General features: G+C 43.0%; 1 protein-coding gene across 1 annotated transcript in view; it reads left to right on the top strand.

Moving 5' to 3' along the window:
* The window catches only part of Bend6 (BEN domain containing 6), a 28,052-nt gene extending 5,717 nt beyond the window's left edge, over nucleotides 1–22,335 (top strand). Inside the window, exons 2-6 of the mRNA XM_038343881.1 lie at nucleotides 2,546–2,723; nucleotides 12,073–12,293; nucleotides 13,635–13,827; nucleotides 14,667–14,803; nucleotides 21,392–22,335. Coding sequence (XP_038199809.1) covers nucleotides 2,546–2,723; nucleotides 12,073–12,293; nucleotides 13,635–13,827; nucleotides 14,667–14,794 — 720 coding nt within the window. The 3' untranslated portion in view covers nucleotides 14,795–14,803; nucleotides 21,392–22,335. The remainder of the gene's footprint in view (nucleotides 1–2,545; nucleotides 2,724–12,072; nucleotides 12,294–13,634; nucleotides 13,828–14,666; nucleotides 14,804–21,391) is intronic.
* The last annotated feature ends 509 nt before the right edge of the window (nucleotides 22,336–22,844 follow it).

Below are 22,844 nucleotides of genomic sequence, written 5' to 3'. Positions count from 1 at the left end.
AGTAATCCGTGTAGCACCACGAGGTGTGGCTTACCAGGAGAGATCTTAACCTGCGTCCATCTCAGAGAGGAGAATCATGGCGACTGCATATCGCGCGACTGCCTGAAGCCTCTCCCCACTGCCTCCTACCCAGCATTCTGTTCTGTCTACTCTGCCTATCTAATTTTCTGTTCTCTTAAAGGGCCATGGCAGTATCTTTATTAATAATAAAATTAACACATAGACACTCCTCCATCACCTAGACTTCTCCCTTCACCATGAAGCATTCCTTTGAGCTGTTGTTTCACTATTTGAGTCACTTCAAGATCTAGGCTTCGGTCAGCCCTACATCCTTACCCTCCCCCATTCCACTGTTTTCACTGGGAATTGATCCAGCTTTGGGGAAGACTTGCATATCATCTCAACATCTGGGGAGGGACATATCTCTTCTACCAAAGTTCTTAATGTCCCTGACTGGTCCCTAGGCATCCATCAGTGTTCCTGATGAGCCTACCCTTCAGGCCCTTTGGGAGGATTCTGTTTCCTCTACCCCCAGACTTTGGTACCCGTGGCTACCTTCCACAAGACTCTGGCACTTTGTGTACTTTCTATTTTGTCAATTCCCCCAAACACTTGCCTAACCCCTGACCAGGCCATGAGGACCTTCTGGACTTCCTCGCTGCTTTACATTAGCTCTGGAGAGTCAAGATGCCCGTTTTCAACCTCTTGTCTAAACATCAGTTGGACTGTTTCTAATCTATGGCCCAGAGAGGCCACATGCTGCCCTGAAGTTATGCTGGACGCAGAGTCTCCTTAGAGACTGTAGAATACACTGATAACAAGCAAGGAGCTAGTCTGCTGCTCCATCGCCCTCTCTTAGGTGGATGTTGACCTCCTGTGTCCCCCACTCCTGAAATTCTGCCAAAAGAACCAGTAAAGAGGAATGCAGACATTTGACTGTGATTTTCTGAAACTCCTTTTCTTTGTTCTCCAGGCTCCTACTCCAAGCATCAGAATGTCTCATAGCATGAGCTTCCCCTGTGCCACCGCCTTCCTCTTTTCTACTCTCAGGCTCGTTTGTTAAAACCTTCACACTATACACACCTGATTTTTGGTCTTTATAAAGGGCCTTCAGCACTGAAATTCCAGGTGATGTATACAGACACAGACACATACATACACACACTGGCTCTTATATGTGTGTGTGTATGTATGCATACGTGCATGCATATATATGTATACTTATATGCATGTAAATGTGTGTGTTGTATGCATAACATACCAGTTTGGTAGTTCCAGTGTTTTTTTTTTTAAATTTCACACCATTTGAGACATTTCCAATTATATTGTCTTACTTTAGACCTCAGAATCTCTTTGTAAAACTAAAAGATAAACACAAGCTTTCATTTGGGTGAATCTGTTCTTTCTCTCTCTGACACAGTAAATCACAGAATTAGCTCTGTGGCAATCCCAGTAGAAAAACTGAATGGAAACTAGAGAGAAGGAAGGAATGGGAATGAGCTACGGGGGGAGAAAAACTTATCACATCCTATCACCATAATAGCGATGGTAAAATGCCTGCTGTGTCCAGCCTAGTATTAGGTTTTCAAAGATCAAATCCCAAGTTGCCTAGAGCTGTGGTTCTCAACCTTCTTGATGCCGCAACCCTTTAACACAGCTCCTCATGTTGTGGTGACCCCCCCAACCTTAAAATTATGTCCATTGCTATTTCATAACTCTAATTTTGCTACTGCTAGGAATCCTGATGTAAATATCTTTTTCCAATGATCTTAGGTGATCCCTAAAGGGGCCAAGACCCACAGGTTGAGAACCACTGGCCTAGAGTATATGCTTAGAAAAAGAAGCCTGAGAATAGAAAAGGAAAAGGTTCTATCATGAAGAAAGCTTCTGATAAACACATAGATAGGGCCCCTGCTGTTTGGATAGGGATACTGGGGAATAAATGCTCTCTTTTCCTATGCATATGTGTATTTAAAAAGAAATAAACTCCAATAAAACCACTTCCTATCCTCACATACCCCCCCCAAACTCTCTCTGTCAATCTTGCCTACAATGTATTCAGTTCCCTCCCTCCCCACCACAGGGGTTAAACCTTGCAGGTGCTAAGCAACTGCTCCACCGCTGAACTGTGTCCCTAGCCTGCTTCCCATGGAAAATAAAGCACACGAGGATAATATTGAATCATATATAAATATCTATTTCATACTGCAGATTGCATATTACATATAACACAAGCTTATATAATGTGGGAGTTGTAGCAAGGTCACAGTTCAAACTTGGGCTCCTCTGAGACGGTTCCTGCCTGGCACTAAGTACTTCAAAATCTGACTTATTTTCTTCATCTGGGTTAGTATGCTGGCATGGGGGCACAGTCTTTAATCCCAGGACTTTGGTGGTGGAGATGGGAGGTCAGCCTGAGAGATAGCGTGAGCTCCAGGCCAGTTTGGGCTGAACAGAAAAGAAACCCTCCTCCAAAAAGAGACAGAAGTGAGAAATGGAAATAAAGGATACATAAATGCTGTTAAAGGAACTGCCTTGTTTTTAGAGAGACCCATATTCAGGAAACGCCTTCCTGCCTGGCGAGAGCTCCAGCGATGAGGAAACCCCCTTAGCAGAACTGTCCAAGGAGGAACTCTGTGCCAAAATCAAAAACCTGAAGGAGAAATTAACGAACATCCGGAAGGAAAACAGTCGGCTTCGACAGTCTCTGGTCATGCTACAAGGTAAACCTTAAAAGGATTGGCATTTTAGATAAACAGGACAATATGTGATTGGTGCGAAACGTATTACTGCAGATCAGTAGTTAAAAATGGAAAAGGAAATCAGTTTCTGAGAGAGCTCGAAAATTACATTGTAAGAAATCAGTCAATAGCAAAATTTAAATATGGAAAGCATCCAATTATTGCACACGTAATTTAGATTGTCTTCCAGCGTCCCAAATCTTGTAATCATTTAGAAGTATTCAGCAGATATTTACTGAACTTAAGATATTTACATGCTGAGCCCCAGAAGGAAACAAAAGCTAGTCCGACCAAACACACACACCATGGTGTCCAGACGGACTTGCTCCACCTCTCTGGTCAGGAAGACTCTAGAGAGTGGGACTGTTGTGATTGACCTCCAGCCACTGGTCCCACGGGCTGCACATGAGCTTTTGTGTCAGGAACAGTGGCTTAAGAATGACTACAGCCCAGAAGCAGATAGAAGAGAAGGGTCAGACTAAGAAAATTAAAAACAAACAAAAACAAAAAACCCTGGCTTGATGCTTTTCTTTTTTTTCTGTAGGATCTGTGTATGTGTTCCAGTTTATTTTATGATGATGGTGTTCTTTGAGTATTTGATATATGTATACAGTGTGTTATGCTCACACCCACCTTCGCTTCCTCCCTTCACTCCTGCCGGGCTCTCCCAACACGCTCCCGCCCGCACTCATATTCACTCTTCAGGAATGAAAGCTTTCAGTCATGGTGCAGCACTGCGTGCTTTTTAAACCACCAGCTCTCTGGCAGTTATCTCTTCAGCATCATGGTGTGCGACTCCAAATACACAGGGCATTTGCCAGTGTGCTTCTGTGTACAGAACTGGTACAGGCGGCACAAGAAAGGAGGGGAGGACCAGCCACCAGGAGGTGTCACAGCCATTCAGACTAACCTGATAGCACTACTAGGACAGTAAGTGGGAATAAAGTCTGTCATTCCAAAGAAGGCTGGGGACAGACAGGATGATAGAGCTGAGCAGGAGTGGAATCAGAGGTTGACAGGAATGAGTCACTTTGGCCTGAGATAAATATCAAATTTAATATCAAATTTAGCTTTAAGTACAACAAGCCACATGTGCACATGTGAGCAGAAGGTTGTTTACTCCACTGTTAGCCCTTTAGTTCTTTACTAAGATTGCAATTTTATAATTGTTTTCTTTTGGTGACGTTTTTAGGGAACGGATTCTTTGCTTTAATGTAATCCGTTCTAGAGGCTTGAAGGTGCTGAAAATCAAACACAAAACATCAAGATAACTTGCTGGCAGAACACTGACTTAGGGTTATACACTATGATTTCGGTCCCAAAGCTACTCACTAGCTATAGCACGTTGGCGTGTCCTCTTTTTTTTGCCCTCTCCCCAGATTCCACTTCCTCGTCTACAAGATGAGGTCAATATGTTGTTTCCTTGTTACTATGGGAATTTGGATGAAATAAAGATAAGTTCTCTACCCAGTGCCTGGCACAAGCTGGGAGATTCAGGAATAGTAACTTACTATTGCCTTCATCTGTTGTTGGTTTGTTTTTGTTTTATTGACCACAGAACCAGAAAGAAAGTGGGGAGGAAAGAAGAGAGAGGGAGGGAGGAACAAAAAAAGAAAAATGTAGAGGGCTGAAGAGAAAAGTTAGCAGTTAAGAGCATTGACTGCTCCTATAGAGGCCCCAGGTTCAATTCTCAGTACATACGTAGAGGCTCAAACCTGTCTGTAACTCCAGTTCCAGGGAATCCAATGCCCTTTTCTGGCCTCTGAACACCAAACACACATGTGGTACAGACATACATGCAGGCAAACACTCATACACATAAATGTAAAAATAAATAAAAATAAAACATTTAAGTCATTTGATTCTCCACCTTCTGCCCTATTTTCCTCCTTTAACTCATGGAAAAAATGGCGTAAATTGGGCGTGTAATCTGAGGGAGTAACAACTTGCACAAGGCTACATAGAGAGTAGGCAGTGGGACATGTTACTGCACTGTTAGAGGTGAGGGGCACAAGAGCTAGCCGTTCCGTGGGCATAATGTGCATCCCCACAGAGCCTAATCTATAAGGATATAAGGATCAGGGGGACACAGAGCTTAGGAGGATGTGTTTGAGGGAGGGCCAATAGCACAATGGTTCAAGCTCTATTGGCTGAATAGTTGTATGGGTTTTGTTTGTTAGGTTTTTTTTAACATTGTACCGTTTTGGAGATGAATGTTTCTTCTAGAATGGGAAAAAAAAAAAAAACAGAAAGTGTTACCTAGATAGCAGATGAAGATTTACAATGGAGTGGCACATAGAGACTGTTTCGTCAGAATTTGCTGTGATGTCTGCTAGCACAAGTCAACCAAGCCAGCTTCTTCAGAGAAGAGCAACCTGTGCAGTCACAAGGGGCCTACTCTCAGATTCTTCCACCCAGTGCTTAAAGGCTCTGCCATTATCACCCCTGTGTTTTCCCGTTAGGCCCCACCCCAGAGCTCGGAATGAGACCTGAAAACAATCAGAGAAAGGATGGATTTCTTAGCAAAGGCTGTTTGGAAACGGATAGCCCCAGTTAAACTCTTCATTTTACTCCATTGAGTATATGAAAAACACAGCTGTATATTAAATTAAAACTCTGTGTCCAAGTTTGAATAGGAGCTGTGATAAATTTATCTGTAAAAAGTAATCTCAAAGGCTGGAGAGATGGCCCAGCCATTAAGAACACTTCCCAACCCCGAGTCAGGCTCACTGCCTGTCACCCCAGCACCAAGTCAGGCTCACTGCCTGTCACCCCAGCACCTAGTCAGGCTCACTGCCTGTCACCCCAGCACCTAGTCAGGCTCACTGCCTGGCCCCCCTGCACCAAGTCAGGCTCACTGCCTGTCACCCCAGCACCTAGTCAGGCTCACTGCCTGTCACCCCAGCACCGAGTCAGGCTCACTGCCTGTCACCCCAGCACCGAGTCAGGCTCACTGCCTGTCACCCCAGCACCGAGTCAGGCTCACTGCCTGTCACCCCAGCACCGAGTCAGGCTCACTGCCTGTCACCCCAGCACCGAGTCAGGCTCACTGCCTGTCACCCCAGCACCGAGTCAGGCTCACTGCCTGTCACCCCAGCACCTAGTCAGGCTCACTGCCTGTCACCCCAGCACCTAGTTAGGCTCACTGCCTGTAACCCCAACTCCAAGGATTCTGACACTCTCTTCTGGCCTTCACCAGGATCTGCATTCATGTGCATAAACACACACATACATACACACATTTAAAAAATAATAACAAATTTTTTCATCAAGTAATCTCATCTGGTTGTGGTAGTACACACTTAAAATCTTAGGTCCTGAGGAAGCTGATGAGGGTTGTGAATTTGAGACAGTCCTGGGCAGTATACTGTGTTCAGGGCCAGCCTGGGCTACATAGCAAGAGTCTGTCTAAAAATAACTAACAAAAAAAACTAACAAATGTTTCCTAATATTATACATGTGTGGACCAGGAAACAAGAACCCAATGGCAGATGTTTCTAGGACCCAGACGTGGTTCTGAGATATTCTCTCCTCTAAAAGCCCCAGAGTTTCTCGTGGAAAAGGTCAATTCTAGGGTGTTACACAGGAAACACATTACCATATTTCTGGGAATGTCAGGGAGAAAATGTCAGAGCAGGAAGCAAGGAAGTCTAACAGAGACGGCGGTACAAAGGTGGCAGCTGGAGGAGCTTTTTGTGACCACATATGGAACTCTTGGAGTGTCGCAGAGGCATTGGTAGCCATAACAAACAGAGCCATATTCTTGAGGCTGTGTGCAGAAGTTCATGTTCACAGTCAGGACAGAAGAATGCAGTAGTCACCTGGGAAAACTTATTCCTCTGAAAGCCAACAGCGTCTGTCAGAAGAAGCATCCGTCCCACCATCGTTGTGAAATGAACCTCTGAGAACCGAAGAGTGAATGAGAATTTGTAGAAGAACCTGAGCTAATGGGTGGGCAAGAACCACATCCTGGCTCAGCCGTCCCCTAAAACAAAGTAGTGAAATCCACCCACCTGTGAGAAACCAACTGTCCCTGAGCGAGCCTTCAGGTCTACACCAAAGGAAAAGAAAACATGACAAAGATCCCGATGGGTGCAGCCAGCAAGATCCAGATTGAGAGAAAGCTTTCACAGCAAGTGACTCAGTTTCCCTACCTGCGAGAACAAAACCAGAACACGGAACAGGAACTAGGTTGGAGGAGAAGCTTTATCATATGGTCCTTATTGGATCTTACTCAAATCAACTGCAAACGCAAAACCAAGATAATCAGAGAAATTTAAACATTGGGTGGTTTTTAACATACATTATTTAAGAATTAGTATTAATTGCTTGGGGCTGTGGCAGCGGTAGTGTGAGTTCCTAACTCAGTTCATAAATATGTAGAGGTGTAAAGGGTTTGCCACCTGAATATGAGAGCCAGAGTGGATTCCCAGCATGCTGGCTAGCTAGACTGATCAGGTCAGCAAGCTCTGGTTCAAGTGAAAGACCCTGCCTCGACAGTAAGAGAAGTGTGACCAGAGAGACCAGAGGTAAATTGCTGACCTTCACGTGAACATGCACACACACACACATGATCCCACACATGAGGGGAACGCAGACTTTTGTACATGCATAAAGGTTGGGAATATATATCCTGGAGAAAAAAGATTATTTTTAAAAAAAAATTGAATTTTTACAAAAGGTGATTTACCATTTAATTGATCATAATTATAATAATTATTAAAGCATACAAAGGTGAACATTTTACCAAGAAAAATATTAATACTTAAAAATAAAATGGTGAATCTGGGCAGTGATGGTGCATGCCTTTAATCCCAGCACTCGGGAGGCAGAGGCAGGCGGATCTCTGTGAGTTTGAAGCCAGCCTGGTCTACAAGAGCTAGTTCCAGGACAGGCTCCAAAGCCACGGAGAAACTCTGTCTCAAAAAAAAAAAAAAGAAGCCGGGCGGTGGTGGCACACGCCTTTAATCCCAGCACTCAGGAGGCAGAGGCAGGCGGATCTCTGTGAGTTCAAGACCAGCCTGGTCTACAAGAGCTAGCTCCAGGACAGGCTCTAAAGCCGCAGAGAAACCCTGTCTCGAAAAAACAAAAAAAAAAAAAAAAGAAAAAGAAAAAGAAAAAAGAAAACCAGGAGTTCAAGGTTCAAATCCAGCCTCTGTTAACAGACATTTCTGATCCCAACCACCCAGTCCCTAATAACTAACTCAGAGACTGAATATGAATTATAAATGGTCAACCAATAGCTCAGGCTTATTACTAGGTAACTCTTACATTTAAATTAACCCATATTTCTTATTTATCCTGTGCCACATGGCAGTACCTTTATTAATGTTCATCCTGCTCCTTCTGCCCTTCTTCTTCATTAGCATTCTCAGTTTGGCTTCCCCTGCCTAACCTCTTCCTGCCCAGCTATAGGCCAGTGAGCCTGTTTATTAAACAAATCACAGTGATATATATATTCCTACAGTATACAGAAGGATTATTCTACAAGCGTCAGCTACCTAGTAAGCATGAGGCCAGTCAGGGCTGCATGAGACCCTGTATCATAACAAAGCAAAACAACAAAAACACTAGTATCCCATGCTCAGATGCAGAGGGACCCTCTTGCCCTCTCAGCCTGTCAGCTACCAGGTGGAGAGGGCAGGAGGCAGTAGCAGCAGCAGAAAACTTTATACCAGCCCATGAGCATGAGCAGAGACATCTCTCCAGGAGACAGACTTCTGATGAATCAGCTCCATTTTATTCCTGAGTATAAGGAATATATAGGATTGGGGAGCCTGGGGACAAACCCTAATTTGCATTAAGTGGCAGACTCCTACCACAAGGCTTTGTACGTGGCAACAGGGTCCCATCAAAATGCCTAGAGCACTTGCATAATTACCGTGTGAGTCACCAGGGGAAGAGTGTTTGCAGGGAACTATGTCGAGGGTCACCCTTGAGATTAGTCAGGCTTCCTAGCCCAGATAAGACTGGGTAGAAAGCAGGAAGTTTCGCTGGGGAGGGAGGGAGTTCTGTGTTGTGGAGCTTAAACAAAGCTACCAGGCTGTGGTAGACTGCGACCTCTACCAGCCAGTGATGGCTTCCAACAGTCTGATACCTATTTATGAAAGAAATTCAAATAATCAAGAATCAAACACATATATTTATCCTCATAAGAATTATAGTTGAAAGTGTACTAAACTGTGACATTTAAGGAAAAAGGCTTCTATGACTGATGAATGTGTAATAATTTATCAATCGGTAAAGTTCATCAATAGATAAGTTGATTTTTCATCACAGAGTACAAACTGCAGAGTCGTGTAATGCTAGTTAGCAAGAGAAGTAACCAATTATTTATGCACACAGTGTGAATGAATTTTAGGGTATTATGCAGAGCAAAAGATTAAAATGCAAAATGGAGGGTATATTTTTGAAGCTGTTTATGTTGACTTCTAGAACAAACAAAGCTTGTCTCTGCCTAAAGAAGTGGGCACCTCTGAAGCAAGGAAGTTTTCCTACAAGTTCATGAGGAGCCCTCAGGCTCAAACTCATCCCCTTCACTTCTTTTCTCCTTTTGACTACATAAATTCAACTTCAAAATCCGTGTGTTCTGAGCAGAGCTAACGAAATGGCCAAAACCTTCACCCACCAGCGTTAATTGGAAGGAGAACCAGGCTACAATGCTGTATGCCAGTGTGGTTCTAATTACGGGCAATAGTGAACACCAGCAGAGATTTAAAAAAAAAAAAAAATTTAAACTAGTCATGAGAACGACGTGTGCTGATATACAGGTCCAACCTTTGTGTCAGAGAAACCAGTAAAGATCATAAAGATCCTCGAAGCCTCGCTTCGTGTTTGGATTCCGTTTTCTCTACATCCCAGCTTTGACCTTCGAGTCTTCAACTGCAGCGCGTGTGTCCTTCTGTGTCTGGTGACCCCATCCCGCTCCATGGCTATTTAATTCCTGCTTCACCTCCAGCTCCCAGCTCAGTCCTGAGCTGAGTCCTCCCTGCTCTGGATTAGGTCAAATCCCTGTACTACTTGCTTTTGCTGTGACTCTGACTCAATACCTTAACAGGAGCAACTTAAAGAAGGGGCGGTTTCCTTGGGCGCATGGTCGCAGAGGTTAAGTTTGTGAGCACCTGGTTCTGTTTCTAGGCCTAGAGTGACTGAACGCATCACAAGGAGAAGCAGCTGGTGTCAGAACGGACGGGAAGCAGAGAGGGCGGAGCAGGAGCCGGGGACCCGGTGGACTGTTCGAATGCACCCCCTTAGAGTTTCCACAACCAGCTGGGGTCCACCCATTCAACGAGTGAACCTTCAGTGATGTCTCATCTAAAAACCACGACAGGCTTTTTCCCTCTTCCTGGCACACGTTTGTGTTTCTTTGGGTCTACAAGTCAGCCTCCAGAATAGCGAATTTGCCCAAGACTTCTGACACCAAGTGCAAATTTGTTAATTTTCCCCCAATCACCCTCACCTTTGATAATTTGATAGAGTAAACTCGCAGAACTCATTGAAACCCATTGTAGTCACAGCTGTATTTATTTCGGTGGATGGGGATGCAAAGTAGACGAAGAGAAAGAGGCGGAGTCTAGGCTACCAAATAGAAAGTTGTTGTGATGGCCACTGTGTGACTGTGCATAGGATATTGACCCTCAGGAAGCTCCCCAGAGCTCTGGTACCCAAAGACTCTGGAAGCTTCCTTAGGTAAGAATAATGAGTTGACTGACTGCTCATGGCTCTGTCATACGGTGGGAATTTTTGGATTTCTGTCTGTGTCCATCCTCTACATCAGATTACCGGGTAAGGAAGACTCCATGCCCAGTGACCTCATTAGCATAAACTCCTAGGCCTGTTCTCAAGAATTCACCACCATTAGCAGATGCTCCTATCACTAGGGATACCCAAGGGTTTACCTTGCTCAGTGAGTAACTGCTGACTGATTCGTGGCAGCACGCAGGGAGTGCTGAATGTACTCACTGAAGAAACAAGCAAGGGGATTTTCTTTATTAAATTTTTCTGTTTCCTTTGGAAGTCTACACCTCATACTGGGTCACCTTGCCCAGCCTTAATACATGGGGAGGTACTTAGTCTTACTACAAGTTGATATGCCATGTTTTGTTTATATCATGGGAGAGCTGCCTTTTCCTATACAGAAATGGAGGTGGAGTAGATTGGGAGGTGGGAACAGAGGGGAGGGGGTTGGGAAGAGATGACAGAGGGGAAACTGTGGCCAGGATGTAAAATAGATAAATTTATTTTTAAGATTTTCCTGTTAACACAGCACACATGTACTGATTTGGATACATCATCAGTTATTGTGAAGATTATAGTTCAATATATGCGTAATAAAAATGCTCCCCCAAAAGAAATTCAAAGTCTTTCCCTCTAATATAGCAGTACCCTCAACCACTGAGTGAGGAATTAAGTTGAGCAGAGTTCAAAGTCTCTTCCAGTTCCAACAACAAGCTATTTGTCCTTAGAAAACAAGCAAGCTATAGCAAGAAGACTAGTTTACATGTCTGCATGAAACTTGGAATGTATAAGTTTTCAAAAACAAAAAAGAATAGTTCAGTTGATCTCCAAAACTCATTTTAATATGTGACAACATAGGTTTGAGCCACAGCACAAGTTTATTAGTTGGATGGAACTGGCTCCTTACCTAAACAATCACAATTTTTCACAACCCGTGGTTAATTGTATCTTGACACTTGCATTGCCACTGTGGGCCTTTAGGATGTGACTGGTATTGGTATCAGCTATGTCTCTGCACTAGCGCTTCAGTGACCTCAAATGTAGCTCTAGCAGCTAGAGGAGAGTCAACCTTTGAAACATTGTTTTTGGCTTGTTTTGTTTTGCTCTGATTTGGTCAGGATCTCTCTGTGTATCTCTAGCTGTCCTGGAACTCACGCTGTAGACCAGGCTGACCTCGAACTCAGAGATTCGCCTGTCTCTGCCTCCCGAGTACTGGGATTAAAGGTATGTGTCACCACCACCACTACCAGACTGAAACATTGTTTTTAATTCAAAGTGAAGCATAAACATTCAAATATAGCCAACATTTTGAAACTCCTTATCAAGCAGATTGTAACAAAAAGTTAAATGTGGGGACTGGAGAGATGGCTCAGAGGTTAAGAGCACTGACTGCTCTTCCAGAGGTCCTGAGTTCAATTCCCAGCAACCAAATGGTGATCTATTATGAGATCTGGTGCCCTCTTCTGGAGTTTAGGCATACATGCAGGCAGAACACTATGTGGCTAAACACCTTTATAACACGCACACTGAAAAACATGAAAATATCACTGCTATTAATGTGTTTGGGAAATGCTACTTTCTCTTACTGTTTCAGTGTTACCACAGGCAGTCACCCAGTTTGAAGAACTGGTTGGAATGGCAGAAACCCTGCTTAAGGGTGGAGGAGTGGCGTCCACGCCTGCATCTACTCTCTGGAGATCAACCAACAACTCTTCCCCAGACTCTTTTGCCTCTCTATGCAGTAATTCCAACTCTAGTTCCAGCTCCCCAAGTTCTCTGAAGGCTGAGGAGGAGCAGCCTCCTGGTGAGAAGCAGGTTGGTCGGGATACCTCCCCCTGGGTCTCTGAAGACAGCTGAGCACAAAACCAAAGAAGGGTGAATCAGTGGGCGCTCATCACAATAAGTCTAGGCAGATTTAGGTCCCGATCATTAGATCCCTATTATAAAGAAATTTTTTATTTTAACGATGAGAGTTACACCGAATTTAGAAATTTAAAGGCAAATACTGGGAATAAATGCAGCTTTTGAAGTATAAATTCTTGCATCAGTTATTAAAGTAGACTTTAATATTAAAGGCAAAACTCTGTCACAGAGAGAACTGTGGGCCACTGTATACCTCATGTCCACAGCTATTTATGTTTTCCCTGATCAAGAAACAGGAAGTAAACATGTAAAACTTTTGTTAAAATCAGGAATAAGCCTAAGAAAACAGCTCTGCCAAGGTGATATTGAATGTGTGGTCTAATATCAGAGCATCTGGATCTTTGTATATAGCGTCCTGTTGCTGTACAAGAAATTCCCACAAATTATTGATTTTACACACATGAATTTATGTTCTCAGGATCCAATAGAGGGCTCACTGGTGTGAATCAGTGTGCAAGCAGGAACATTCTTTATGGGAGATTCTGAGAAGGAGTCTGGTTCCTACTTATTTGCGTCATTATTATAGAATTTGGTTTCTAGTGGCTGTAGAAATGAATTTCCCACTTCCTCCCTGGCTGCAGATTGGTCATCCCTATTTCTAAAACCCTTAATGCCTGGCTTAGGGCTCCATCCACCGACTCACTTCCCACTGGACTTAGGGCTCCATCCAACGTCTCACTTCACGCTGGGCTGATGGCTCCACCCATCATCTCATAGTCAAGCCCCACACTTCACATCTTTCCTCCTGTCCCTTTTCTTCTTTTGCTCCTCTCTTCTTCCCCCATCATCGGCTTTTAAGGTATCACTGAGCCAACCTGACTGATCCAGAGTAATCTTCCATCTCAAAATGCTTAACTTTCCCTACGTTTGTACATTTTCAGTGGGGTAGCATATCCACAGGAACCAGAGTTTAGGAGAAGGCATCTTCTGAGAGCCATGACTCTCCAAACATAAGTATGAAGCTTTGTGGATAGGGTTATTCTTAAGGCATCGCATTTAGATGGCCCAAGAAAAATTTGCATATATTCCAAGCAGATACCTCATCAAGGCTAACATATATTTCAAATGTCACTATTTCCTCTAACTGAAATGTAAAATAATGTACTAAAAGTGCAAAATGCCACCTTAAAGAGCGCTGATGTTTTATGGTATGTCTTAATTTGTATTGTTGTTTCTCCAGGTATCATCTCTTTTCTCTTTTACTAATCTCAGTTATCATTTCTTATTTTTTAGTTCAAGATTGAAAACTGGCAGATTGCACGTTGTAATAAGAGCAAGCCTCAGAAATTTATTAACGATTTAATGCAAGTTCTTTACACAACTGAGTATATGGCCACACACAGTCTGACTGGGGCAAAATCCTCTACTTCAAGAGACAAAGTTGTAAAACCAGCTATGAATCAGAATGAAGTTCAAGAAATCATAGGTGATAATTTGATTGCATTGATTTTCACATGACAATTTTTTTCGTTAAAATGATTATTAAATCTGGGTGTGGTGGTACATCCTTGTCATCTCAGCACTCGAGAGGTGAAGGTGGGAGGGACCAGGAGTTTGACATCATTCTGTGTGCATAGCAGACTCAGGAGCCAGCCTAGGCTGCATGAGCCCTTATCTCAAAAAGAAAAGAAGAAATGGATGTCAAACTAAAAGTAAAGTGTCTATAACTGAGAGGTTCAAGTTAATAAAAGTCAAAGCTGCAGAAAGTAGCAACTTTACTTTTAAAATTTCAGTAACAATTTGTATTTCTTAGTTATATCGTTCGTGTATTGTTTGTTCCTGAAAAGAGATCATTTTAACCACATAGTTTTCAAATTAGTGAACCACCTTAAAAAAACAATGATCTACCTTTTCCAGGTTTTGGTTTGGTTTGGTTTTGCAAGCATCGAAAAAGTTAGAACATCTCTGGCCAAGCTCTTGATGGACCATTTCTTGGTTAACAAGTGATCAACTTATTTTGACTAACGTTAGAAATGAATACAAATCAGTCCATGACACTCAGAGCCAAAAGCATGCAGTCCATAGCAAGCAGGAGAGTTACAATGAATGATGTCATAGGAAAACGTGCGTATGTGATGTGTTTATAGTGTCAACTTTCCATTAGCTTTGGCTGTGCTTCCAAAACCTGGGTGCATCCATCTGCTTAAACATGCCTGACAATTCGGGCTACGTCTGTAAATCTGAGACAGAACCATGCTTTGCCTTAGTTCATAGGATGCGAACCCCTCATAAAATGATCTCGCATGCCTCTGTGATCTTTTACAGGAATAACGAAGCAGGTGTTTCCCAGCGCAGATGACATTGCCATCAGAAGGATGATAGGACAGAAACTGAATAACTGCACCAAGAAGCCGAATGTGAGCAGAACTCTTAACTCTCAGGATATTAAGTAGACCCTAACGGTACGTCTTTCGAATGCTCATGCACCTCAACATAACAAAGTCTGTTCTGCAGTTATCTGTGGGCTGACATTTTCCAGACGCTCAGCTAGGGGGACACTAGTGGCCTGTGAGATGCTACTAGGTGCCCCCCCACCCCGTGAGCATGAGGAGAACTGGGGAAGGGGCTAAATTTGGGAAGTGCTGACTGTCAGAAAAGTGTCTCTTTCCCTGACCGGACCTCTAGTATATCGGCATGGGTATTGGTAGATGAAAATCATTTGTTATAATTCAATGCTTTTTTTTTTTCAAAAGTGAGGCATTGCCATCTGCAAAATTGTGAGGTGGAATTTGACCTCAGTTTCGCAGTGAATCATTGTATATTTCTATCTGATGTGCCCCCAAAGGGCCATGAGTTAAAGGCCTTGTCTCCTGGTTGGTGCTTTGGGGAGATGTTAGGAACTCTGGAAGTTTGGGCCTCATGGGAGGTCTCCTGGTTATTGAGGCACGAAGGAGACTGAGAGACCCTGATCTCTTTCTCTTACCTTTTTGCGCCCTCCTTCCATGAGGTAGTTCACCACACTCTCTCCCTGGTGCTGTGCGTCACCACAGGCCCAGGAACAACAGGACCATCAATGGTGGACTGAAATCCCCACAACCGAGAGACAAAATGGACCTTTTCTCGTAATAAATTGATTGCCCCAGATAATTGTCGTAGTAACTGATACATGTCTACTGTTTTCATGGGAAGCTTGTGAAGATCAAACACACATGCTTGTACTATTCTTGTTTTCTTGACTCCCGGAGGTGAGTAGAACCAACAGCACAGTAAGGTTCAGGTGAGACTGAGATAGAAAAGTCCCCACCCTTTTTACATCTGTTTACTTTGCCTGCACACACATGCACATGACCCCATGTGCCACCGCAATGCAGCTGAGAAGGTCAGAGAACATATTGCAGGAGTTCTCTCCTGTCACATCCGGGTTCTGGGGATTGAACTCAGGCCATTTGGTTTGACAGCAAGTGCCTTTACCTGCTGAATTGTCTCGCCATCCTAGCCCCATTTTTCCAATCCTCTATTTTTATTGTGGGCAGTTCTGGGGATGGAACCCAGGCCCCGCATTTGCTAGGCAAGTGCTATATACCATTGACGTAATCCTCAGCTTTCAACTTTTCTGCTGTCTTTGACTTTTGTTTTGCCTGCTCTTTGCCTAAATGCTACCTTTTATGGTACTTTACCTGCCTTCATTCCTCGTGACTGTAGTTCACAAAAGTTATGGAACTCCAAATACTGCAGTAGTTCCGTCTCCTGCCCATGGCCATCACCCCATCATCCTTGAGGGTCTTGTTTCTATGTTAGTGCACAATAAGACCAACTCTGGTAACAGTAAGCTTTTTTCTCCCCTAAAAATAGGCAAAGAAAACAATAAAAAGTCCTAGATGTAATAGCAGCAGTAGAAGGTCTGTCTTTAAGCCCACACACACTGCTAGGTTACCTTGAAGATTACAGCAAGTGAAGACATTTGTTTCCTTCTTATCCCTTGAATGTTTATAACTTTAACCACATGGTGAATTTTATCTCTTACTGTGAAATTATTGCTTATGCCTGCTTCTCATTATGACCTCAAGTTAGTGTCTTATTCTTACATCGAGTCACCATGACCATGGCAACTCTTATAAAAGAAAACATTTAATTGGGACTGGCTTAGAGCTCAGAGGTTTAGTCCAACGTCATCATGGCAAGAAGAATAGTGTCATGCAGGCAGACCTGGTGCTGGAGAAGGAGCTGAGAGTTCTACATCTTGATCAGCAGGCAGCAGCAGGAGACTGCCACACTAGACCTAGCTTGAGCATATAAGACCTCAAAGCCTGCCTCTACCATGACATGCTTCCTCCAACAAGGCCATACCTCCTAATAATGTCACTCCCTATGAGCCAAGAATTCAAACACTTGAGTCTGCGGGGGCCATTCCTATTCAAACCATGACACCTGGTCTCCCAGGTGTATAATGACCATGTTTCTTCTATTGCTACATATCCAGCTCTTCAAGTTCATATAGCTCTCTTTTTGAGCACATTATTATATTTCAGAATTCCATATAGTATCATAATGCCCCCATTCTATGCATTTTAATACCATATACTACCAAGAAAAGACAGAACAGACATCTCTGACTACAGCAGCCACCAAAGTGAATGAATGTTAGAAGATTTTTAGGTCAGTTTTGCTTGTCCTTGCCAATTACAGTGTGATTAAATCACCTTTATCTTCATTAATTCAAATCAAACCAAAGGATCAGGACGTAGTAGTTTGTGCCTGTAATCCAACAAACAAAAGACTCTTGAGTTTTAGGCTAGCCTGAGCTACATGGTGCTAGACTATGCTGGCCTTTAAGGCAAGACTTTGTCTCATCACAATTGAAATAAATGACAAATGTTGTTTGATGAACAAAATCTGTTCCTTTGCCTCCTGGGTCTGGACCTGTGTGTGTGTGTGTGTGTGTGTGCATGTTTGTGTGTCTATGTGTGTATGCATGTACATGTGTGTATGTCTATGTGTATGTGTGTGTATGTGTGTGTGTGTCTATGTGTATTTGTGTGTATATGTGATGCCAAGTTGCTTGGACTAGGAGGGAATGTGTATCTTGAGTCAGAATTGGAAATCAGCACTAGAACGGAAACTTGGTTTAAAGTCGGAGATATCTTTCATTTGAAGTCATTCCAGTTATGTCCTGAAGACTTGGGAACAGATGCTGCTGGGAAAGAGGCTCTTACCAGATGTTTCTGGCACAGGCTTGCTGAATTAGTCCCAGCGCCATCTACTGGAATGCCTCTGTAATTTTCTCTTTTGGGTCCTTTAACTCAGGAGCCTAACAACGACCACATTTACTTAGGCAAACCACAGCCTTGCCTTGCCCCACCCCCCAACACCCAAGGCATTCTTCAGGAAAATGACAATGGTGGCTATTCTTGGTTGTAAACTTGATCACATCTGGAATTAACTAATACCAGAGCTAACACCTACCTGTGGGGGATTTTTTTTCTCTCTCAACTGAATCATTTGGGGTGGGAAGACCCACCCTAAATCTGGGCCACACCTTCTGCTGGCAGCCTGTGTAGGAACATGGAGGAAGGAGGATGGCCCAATTTGCCTGCTGGCTCTCACTCTCAGTGGCGTGTTCATCTTTCCGCTAGCATTGGTCTACTTTTTTGAGATTCCACTGTGTACTAAAGACCAGCTGAGCCCTCTAACATCATAAATGGAAAAACTACTGAATTCTTGGGCTTTCTGTTGGTAGACAACCATTGTTGGGCTAGCTGAACCTCAGCCTGTACAGCTTTCTAATAAATCGTGTGTGTGTGTATGTGTGAGCATATACATATATATTCAGTATAGTCATGATGGTATTCATTCTATCGGTTCTGTTCCTCTAGGGAACCCTAACACAATGACTTTGCTAGCATTCTTGTCAACAGAGAGATTCAGATGTCTATTAGGCGCCCCCAGAGCCGAACAGCCTGCCATTCTCTCTGTGTGGCTGTGTCTGGCTCAGGATGTCATTGGTTGATGTGATTTTGAAAGGACAGCTATGTCTGGCTCAGGATGTCATTGGTTGATGTGATTTTGAAAGGACAGCTACTTTCCAGCCAAGTTTCCTTTCTTTGAGAGAAGAGCTAAATCCTGTCTTCCTTTTGAAAAACCAGTTTGTTCTCATCCCTTGAGTGCCCTCTAGTGGCGCACATGAACATTGCTAAGAGCTCGCAGATAATGGATCTTATAAAAGGCCTTTTCCTAGTTCTTCCTGTTTGTGTCTCACGTGAGCTAAAGGTTTAATTTATAAGGATTGAAGAGTCCTAGGCTATCATTTCTGTACCAGAGCCTTCTTCTGAAATTCTCAACACTGTCTGTCTCTTGCAGAATATTTCTTATGCTTCTGCTATAACAATGATTTCATACAATGTTGTTTAAACAGAGGGTCAAAGGATATTTTGTCCTCTTGCTCCCATCAGAGGATGTTTTGAAGTGTCTGGAGGTCATTTGGCTTTCACATCTGGGTACCACTAGTGGCATTTAGCAGTAAGCAGTGCCACCAAAGAGCCTACAACTCACACGAAAGCCTCTCGCCCCCTCCCCCCCAGCACAGACGCCCCCTCCCCCCAGCACAGATCCACCCAGGCCATCAGTGTTGGTTTTGTTTTGTTTTCTTTTTGAGACTGGATATCTCTGTGCAGCCCTGAATATCCTGGAACCCATTCTGTAGACCAGGCTGGCGTCGAATTCACAGAGATCCAATAGCCTCTGCCTCCTGAGTGCTGGGGTTAAAGATATGGGACACCACCACTCAGCATTGTATGTTAATTTTGTAGCCTGCTACTTTGCTGAAAGTGTTTATCAGCTGTAGGAGTTGCCTGGTGGTATTTTTAGGGTTATATATATATATATATATATATATATATATATATATATATATTCTACAAATAAAGATACTTTGATTTCCTCCCTAACCCATTTGTATCCCCTTGAGCTCCTTCAGTCATCCTATTGCTAAAGCTAAGATTCCAAGTACTAAATTGACTAGGTATGGAGAGAGTGGATTATGTCGATTTCAGCCCTGTTTGATTTTCTCTTGCTATCTTCTGTTTTGGAGTGTGATTTCTTCCTTTTGCCCTAGAGTTTTCAGTTGTGCCGTTAAGTTACTAACATGATCTCCCGCCCACCTTTTAACGTAGACACTTAGTGCAATGAAAGCGCCTCTTCGAGCCGTCTTCATCGTGTCTCGTAAGTTTGGGTATGTTGTGTTTCCACTCAATTCAGAAACTCTTTCATTTTCTCCTAATTTCTGTCTTGACCCGTTTTGCATTCAGTAGAAAGTTGCTCAGTTTCCTTGAGTTTGTAAGCTTTCTGTTTTTTTCTGTTGTTGCTCAACTTTAATCCGTAGTGGTCAGACAGAATGCGTTCAATTTTCTTGTATCGATTGTGTCCAAGTATGTGGCCAGTTTTGGAAAAAGTCTTATGGGCTGCTGAGAAGAAGGTATGTTATTTTGTGTTTGGGTGAAATAGTCTGTAAATATCTGTTAGGTCCATTTGATATATTGTGTCAGCGCCATCATTTTTCTGCTTAGTTTTTGTCTGGATGACCTGTGTATCAGCAAGAACGAGGTACTGATGTCATTATCAACGTTTGAGCATCAATATGTGATTTATGCTGTACTAGTGTTTTGGGGTTTTTTTTTTACACAATGCCCTGTGTATTGTTTTTTTCCCATCTCTTCTGATTATTTCTATTTTGAAGTCTACTTTGTCAGTGTTGAAATGGCTATGATAAGCCTGCTTCTTAGGTCCAGTCTTTACCCTGAGGTAGTGTCTATCCATGATGTTGAGGCTGTTTCTTGGATGCAGCAGAAGATGAATCCTGTTTTCACATTCATTCTGTTAGTCTGTGTCTTTTTACTGGGGAATTGAGATCACTGATATTGAGAGATATCAATGGCCAATGATTGCTGATTTACTGTTATTTATACATGCTGTTTAAAGGTCTTTTTCTTGCACTTTGGCTATGTTGGAATAGTCAGGACCTGCTGTGGTAGGATTACTGGCCTGTAGTTTAGACATACTGTTCTGGTTGTAATGGATTTTACTGGGGGCTAGGCATCTATCTGGGTTTGGAATGATTGTAATTCTAGATACTGATATCTGGTCTTGTCTTTGTAGAGTGATTGTTTTGATCCTTGGTTTTGGTTGCCCCTTCTGGTTCTTAGGGGAGTCTAGTGACTGTGGCTTGCCTGGTGGGAAATGCTTCTAGGATCCTGCCGGGTATGGCCTCTGGGGGCTCCAGTTAGAATGTGTTTCTCCTATTGGACATTTAGGAATAGAGCTGATGAGCTGGAAGAGGGCGGCCTAAAGGAGTCCCCAGGGGGAAAGCAGGGTGTGCCCAGGATCATGTTTAGTCCGCTGTGAGTGCGGGTAGAGGATGAGGAGAGCCTGAGACAGAGCTGGGAATTAGACTTGGGGTGGGGTTGGATTGGATGAGGGGAGAGAGAGTGAAGACCTGAAAATAGTCGTCAGCAGGTCCTCAGGGAATGCCAGAGGGACTTGGAGGGTGACACAGAGGGATGGAGCGGTGAGGGAGGCTCTGTAGGATCTGCTGGAGATGGGGGCAGAGGGGAGGGGGAGGCCACAGGGGATGGTCTGCTGCAGAGCTGGGGGCGAGACTGGGGGCTGGAGTTGAAGTGGCCTGGGGGGTGAGGGTCTGAGGATCGCCTACCTGCTTTCTTCTCTTCTGGGTTTTGAATCAGGGAAACCAGGTTTGGAGAACTGGTAGCCACCATTAAGCAACCAATAAACATTACTTTAAAATGTTATACAGAATTGTTGGTAACTTTTTAAAATGCTTCATTGGTATAGGTGGGTTCATTTTTACCATGTTTTAAAGTTTAGCTAGTACAAATTAATCATCTCAAATAAAAATTAATTTAAAATATTTAAGTGTTTTCTACGCTGGAATTCCTCTAAATAACTATAAAACAATTCACAGTACATCTCAATAACAATAATTCTTATCTTTATCCCAAATTTACACCTCTTTGAAATTTGCTTTTTTATGACTACAGGTATCTTAAAATAAAGCATGTTTGGTTTTACATCAACCATTGGATTTTGCTGGAGAATCTGAGACACATCAGAGACCGGCTGTGTGGCGTCTGTAGAACCCATGGCCTTCCTGGTGGAGCAAAAGACTGGCCGAAGAAGCTGCATGCAGAGTCCATACGAATTGCTAACGATGCATCAATCCAGAGAATGTCTGTCAAACATGCATGCAATATGGTTTCCTTGGAAATACGCATTTCTCACAGCCCCAAATACATCCCTGTACAACTACCTTAAGATAATATGAGCTCTTATTGTAGCAACAAAAGCATCTACCCTCCAGATCAGTCAAGGTCCTCCACAAACAGTGTGCATTATTACCATCGGTGATTCCCCATGATGCTGTTTGTTTCCTTTTGGATGTAGCAAGCGCATTGAGTGGAAATACAATTGAAATGCTACGTTTACAAATACAGAAGGAGCAATGTGAGCCTAAGCGACGATAACCACATCTAACCAAGTGATGATGATGTTACATTAAGGTGAATAGGATTATGGGAAAAAAAACATAAAAATCTTTTCAATATTAAGTTGTCTGAACACAACCTAAAAGCCCCAAATCCCATTTTTGTTTATTAAAATGATGCACCAAATTATATAATAGACTCTTAGTCTGTGAAGCAGACATACCTCCCAATATCCATTGTCCAAAGTGTACTAGTTACAGATTGTAATGTTAAACAACAATATTACCTAAAGTACACATAGGGCATAACATCATGTTTGATCAGCTGTGATGCTAAACTGCTTAATTTTAACATGTTTATTTCCACTCTAACAGAAGGGAAGTGAATTGGAAAAAAATACTGCTTTAATAATGGCACGGGAAAAAATGTCATTTTGTAAATCAACAAAAGATAAAATATTCTTCAGAGACTTTTCACTTGATGGCAGATCACCTGACTACTTTGCAATATAAAACTACATTTTTTCCCTTCTTCCTTCTTTCCTTTCTTCCTTCCTTCTTTCCTTCCTTCCTTCCTCTTTCTCTCCCTCACTCTCTCTTTCTCTCACTTTCTTCCTTTCTTTCTTTTTCTTACTTTTTTCTTCCAAAGCAGGGTTTCTCTGTGTAGCTCTGGCTATCCTGGAACAAACTGCAGATCAGGATGGCCTTGAACTTAGAGATCTGCCTGCCTCTCCTCCCAAAAGCTGGGATTGAAGGTGTGTGCCACCATGCCCGGTGAGACTCTGCTTCTTGAGTGTGTAAAGTGATGTCGAAGCTTGGAGAGGGGGACCCCTAAAGGGCAGCACACCCAGGAAGTACTCGGTAAAGGGTGCTTGATAACTGTGCAGTCATACAGAACAGTTATTCTCAATGAAATAAATTATGCAACGTTTGCTACTTTTAATTAAATAAAATTTAACTCCATTGAAAACGATTGCACTTTTTATTGTTCTTTTTGTTTCATAATGTAT

This window comes from Arvicola amphibius, chromosome 9 (assembly GCF_903992535.2).
Source record: "Arvicola amphibius chromosome 9, mArvAmp1.2, whole genome shotgun sequence".
Taxonomy (NCBI): Eukaryota; Metazoa; Chordata; class Mammalia; order Rodentia; family Cricetidae; genus Arvicola; species Arvicola amphibius.
Note: the sequence above shows the minus strand (reverse complement) of the source record. Positions and strands in the feature narration are given on the sequence as shown.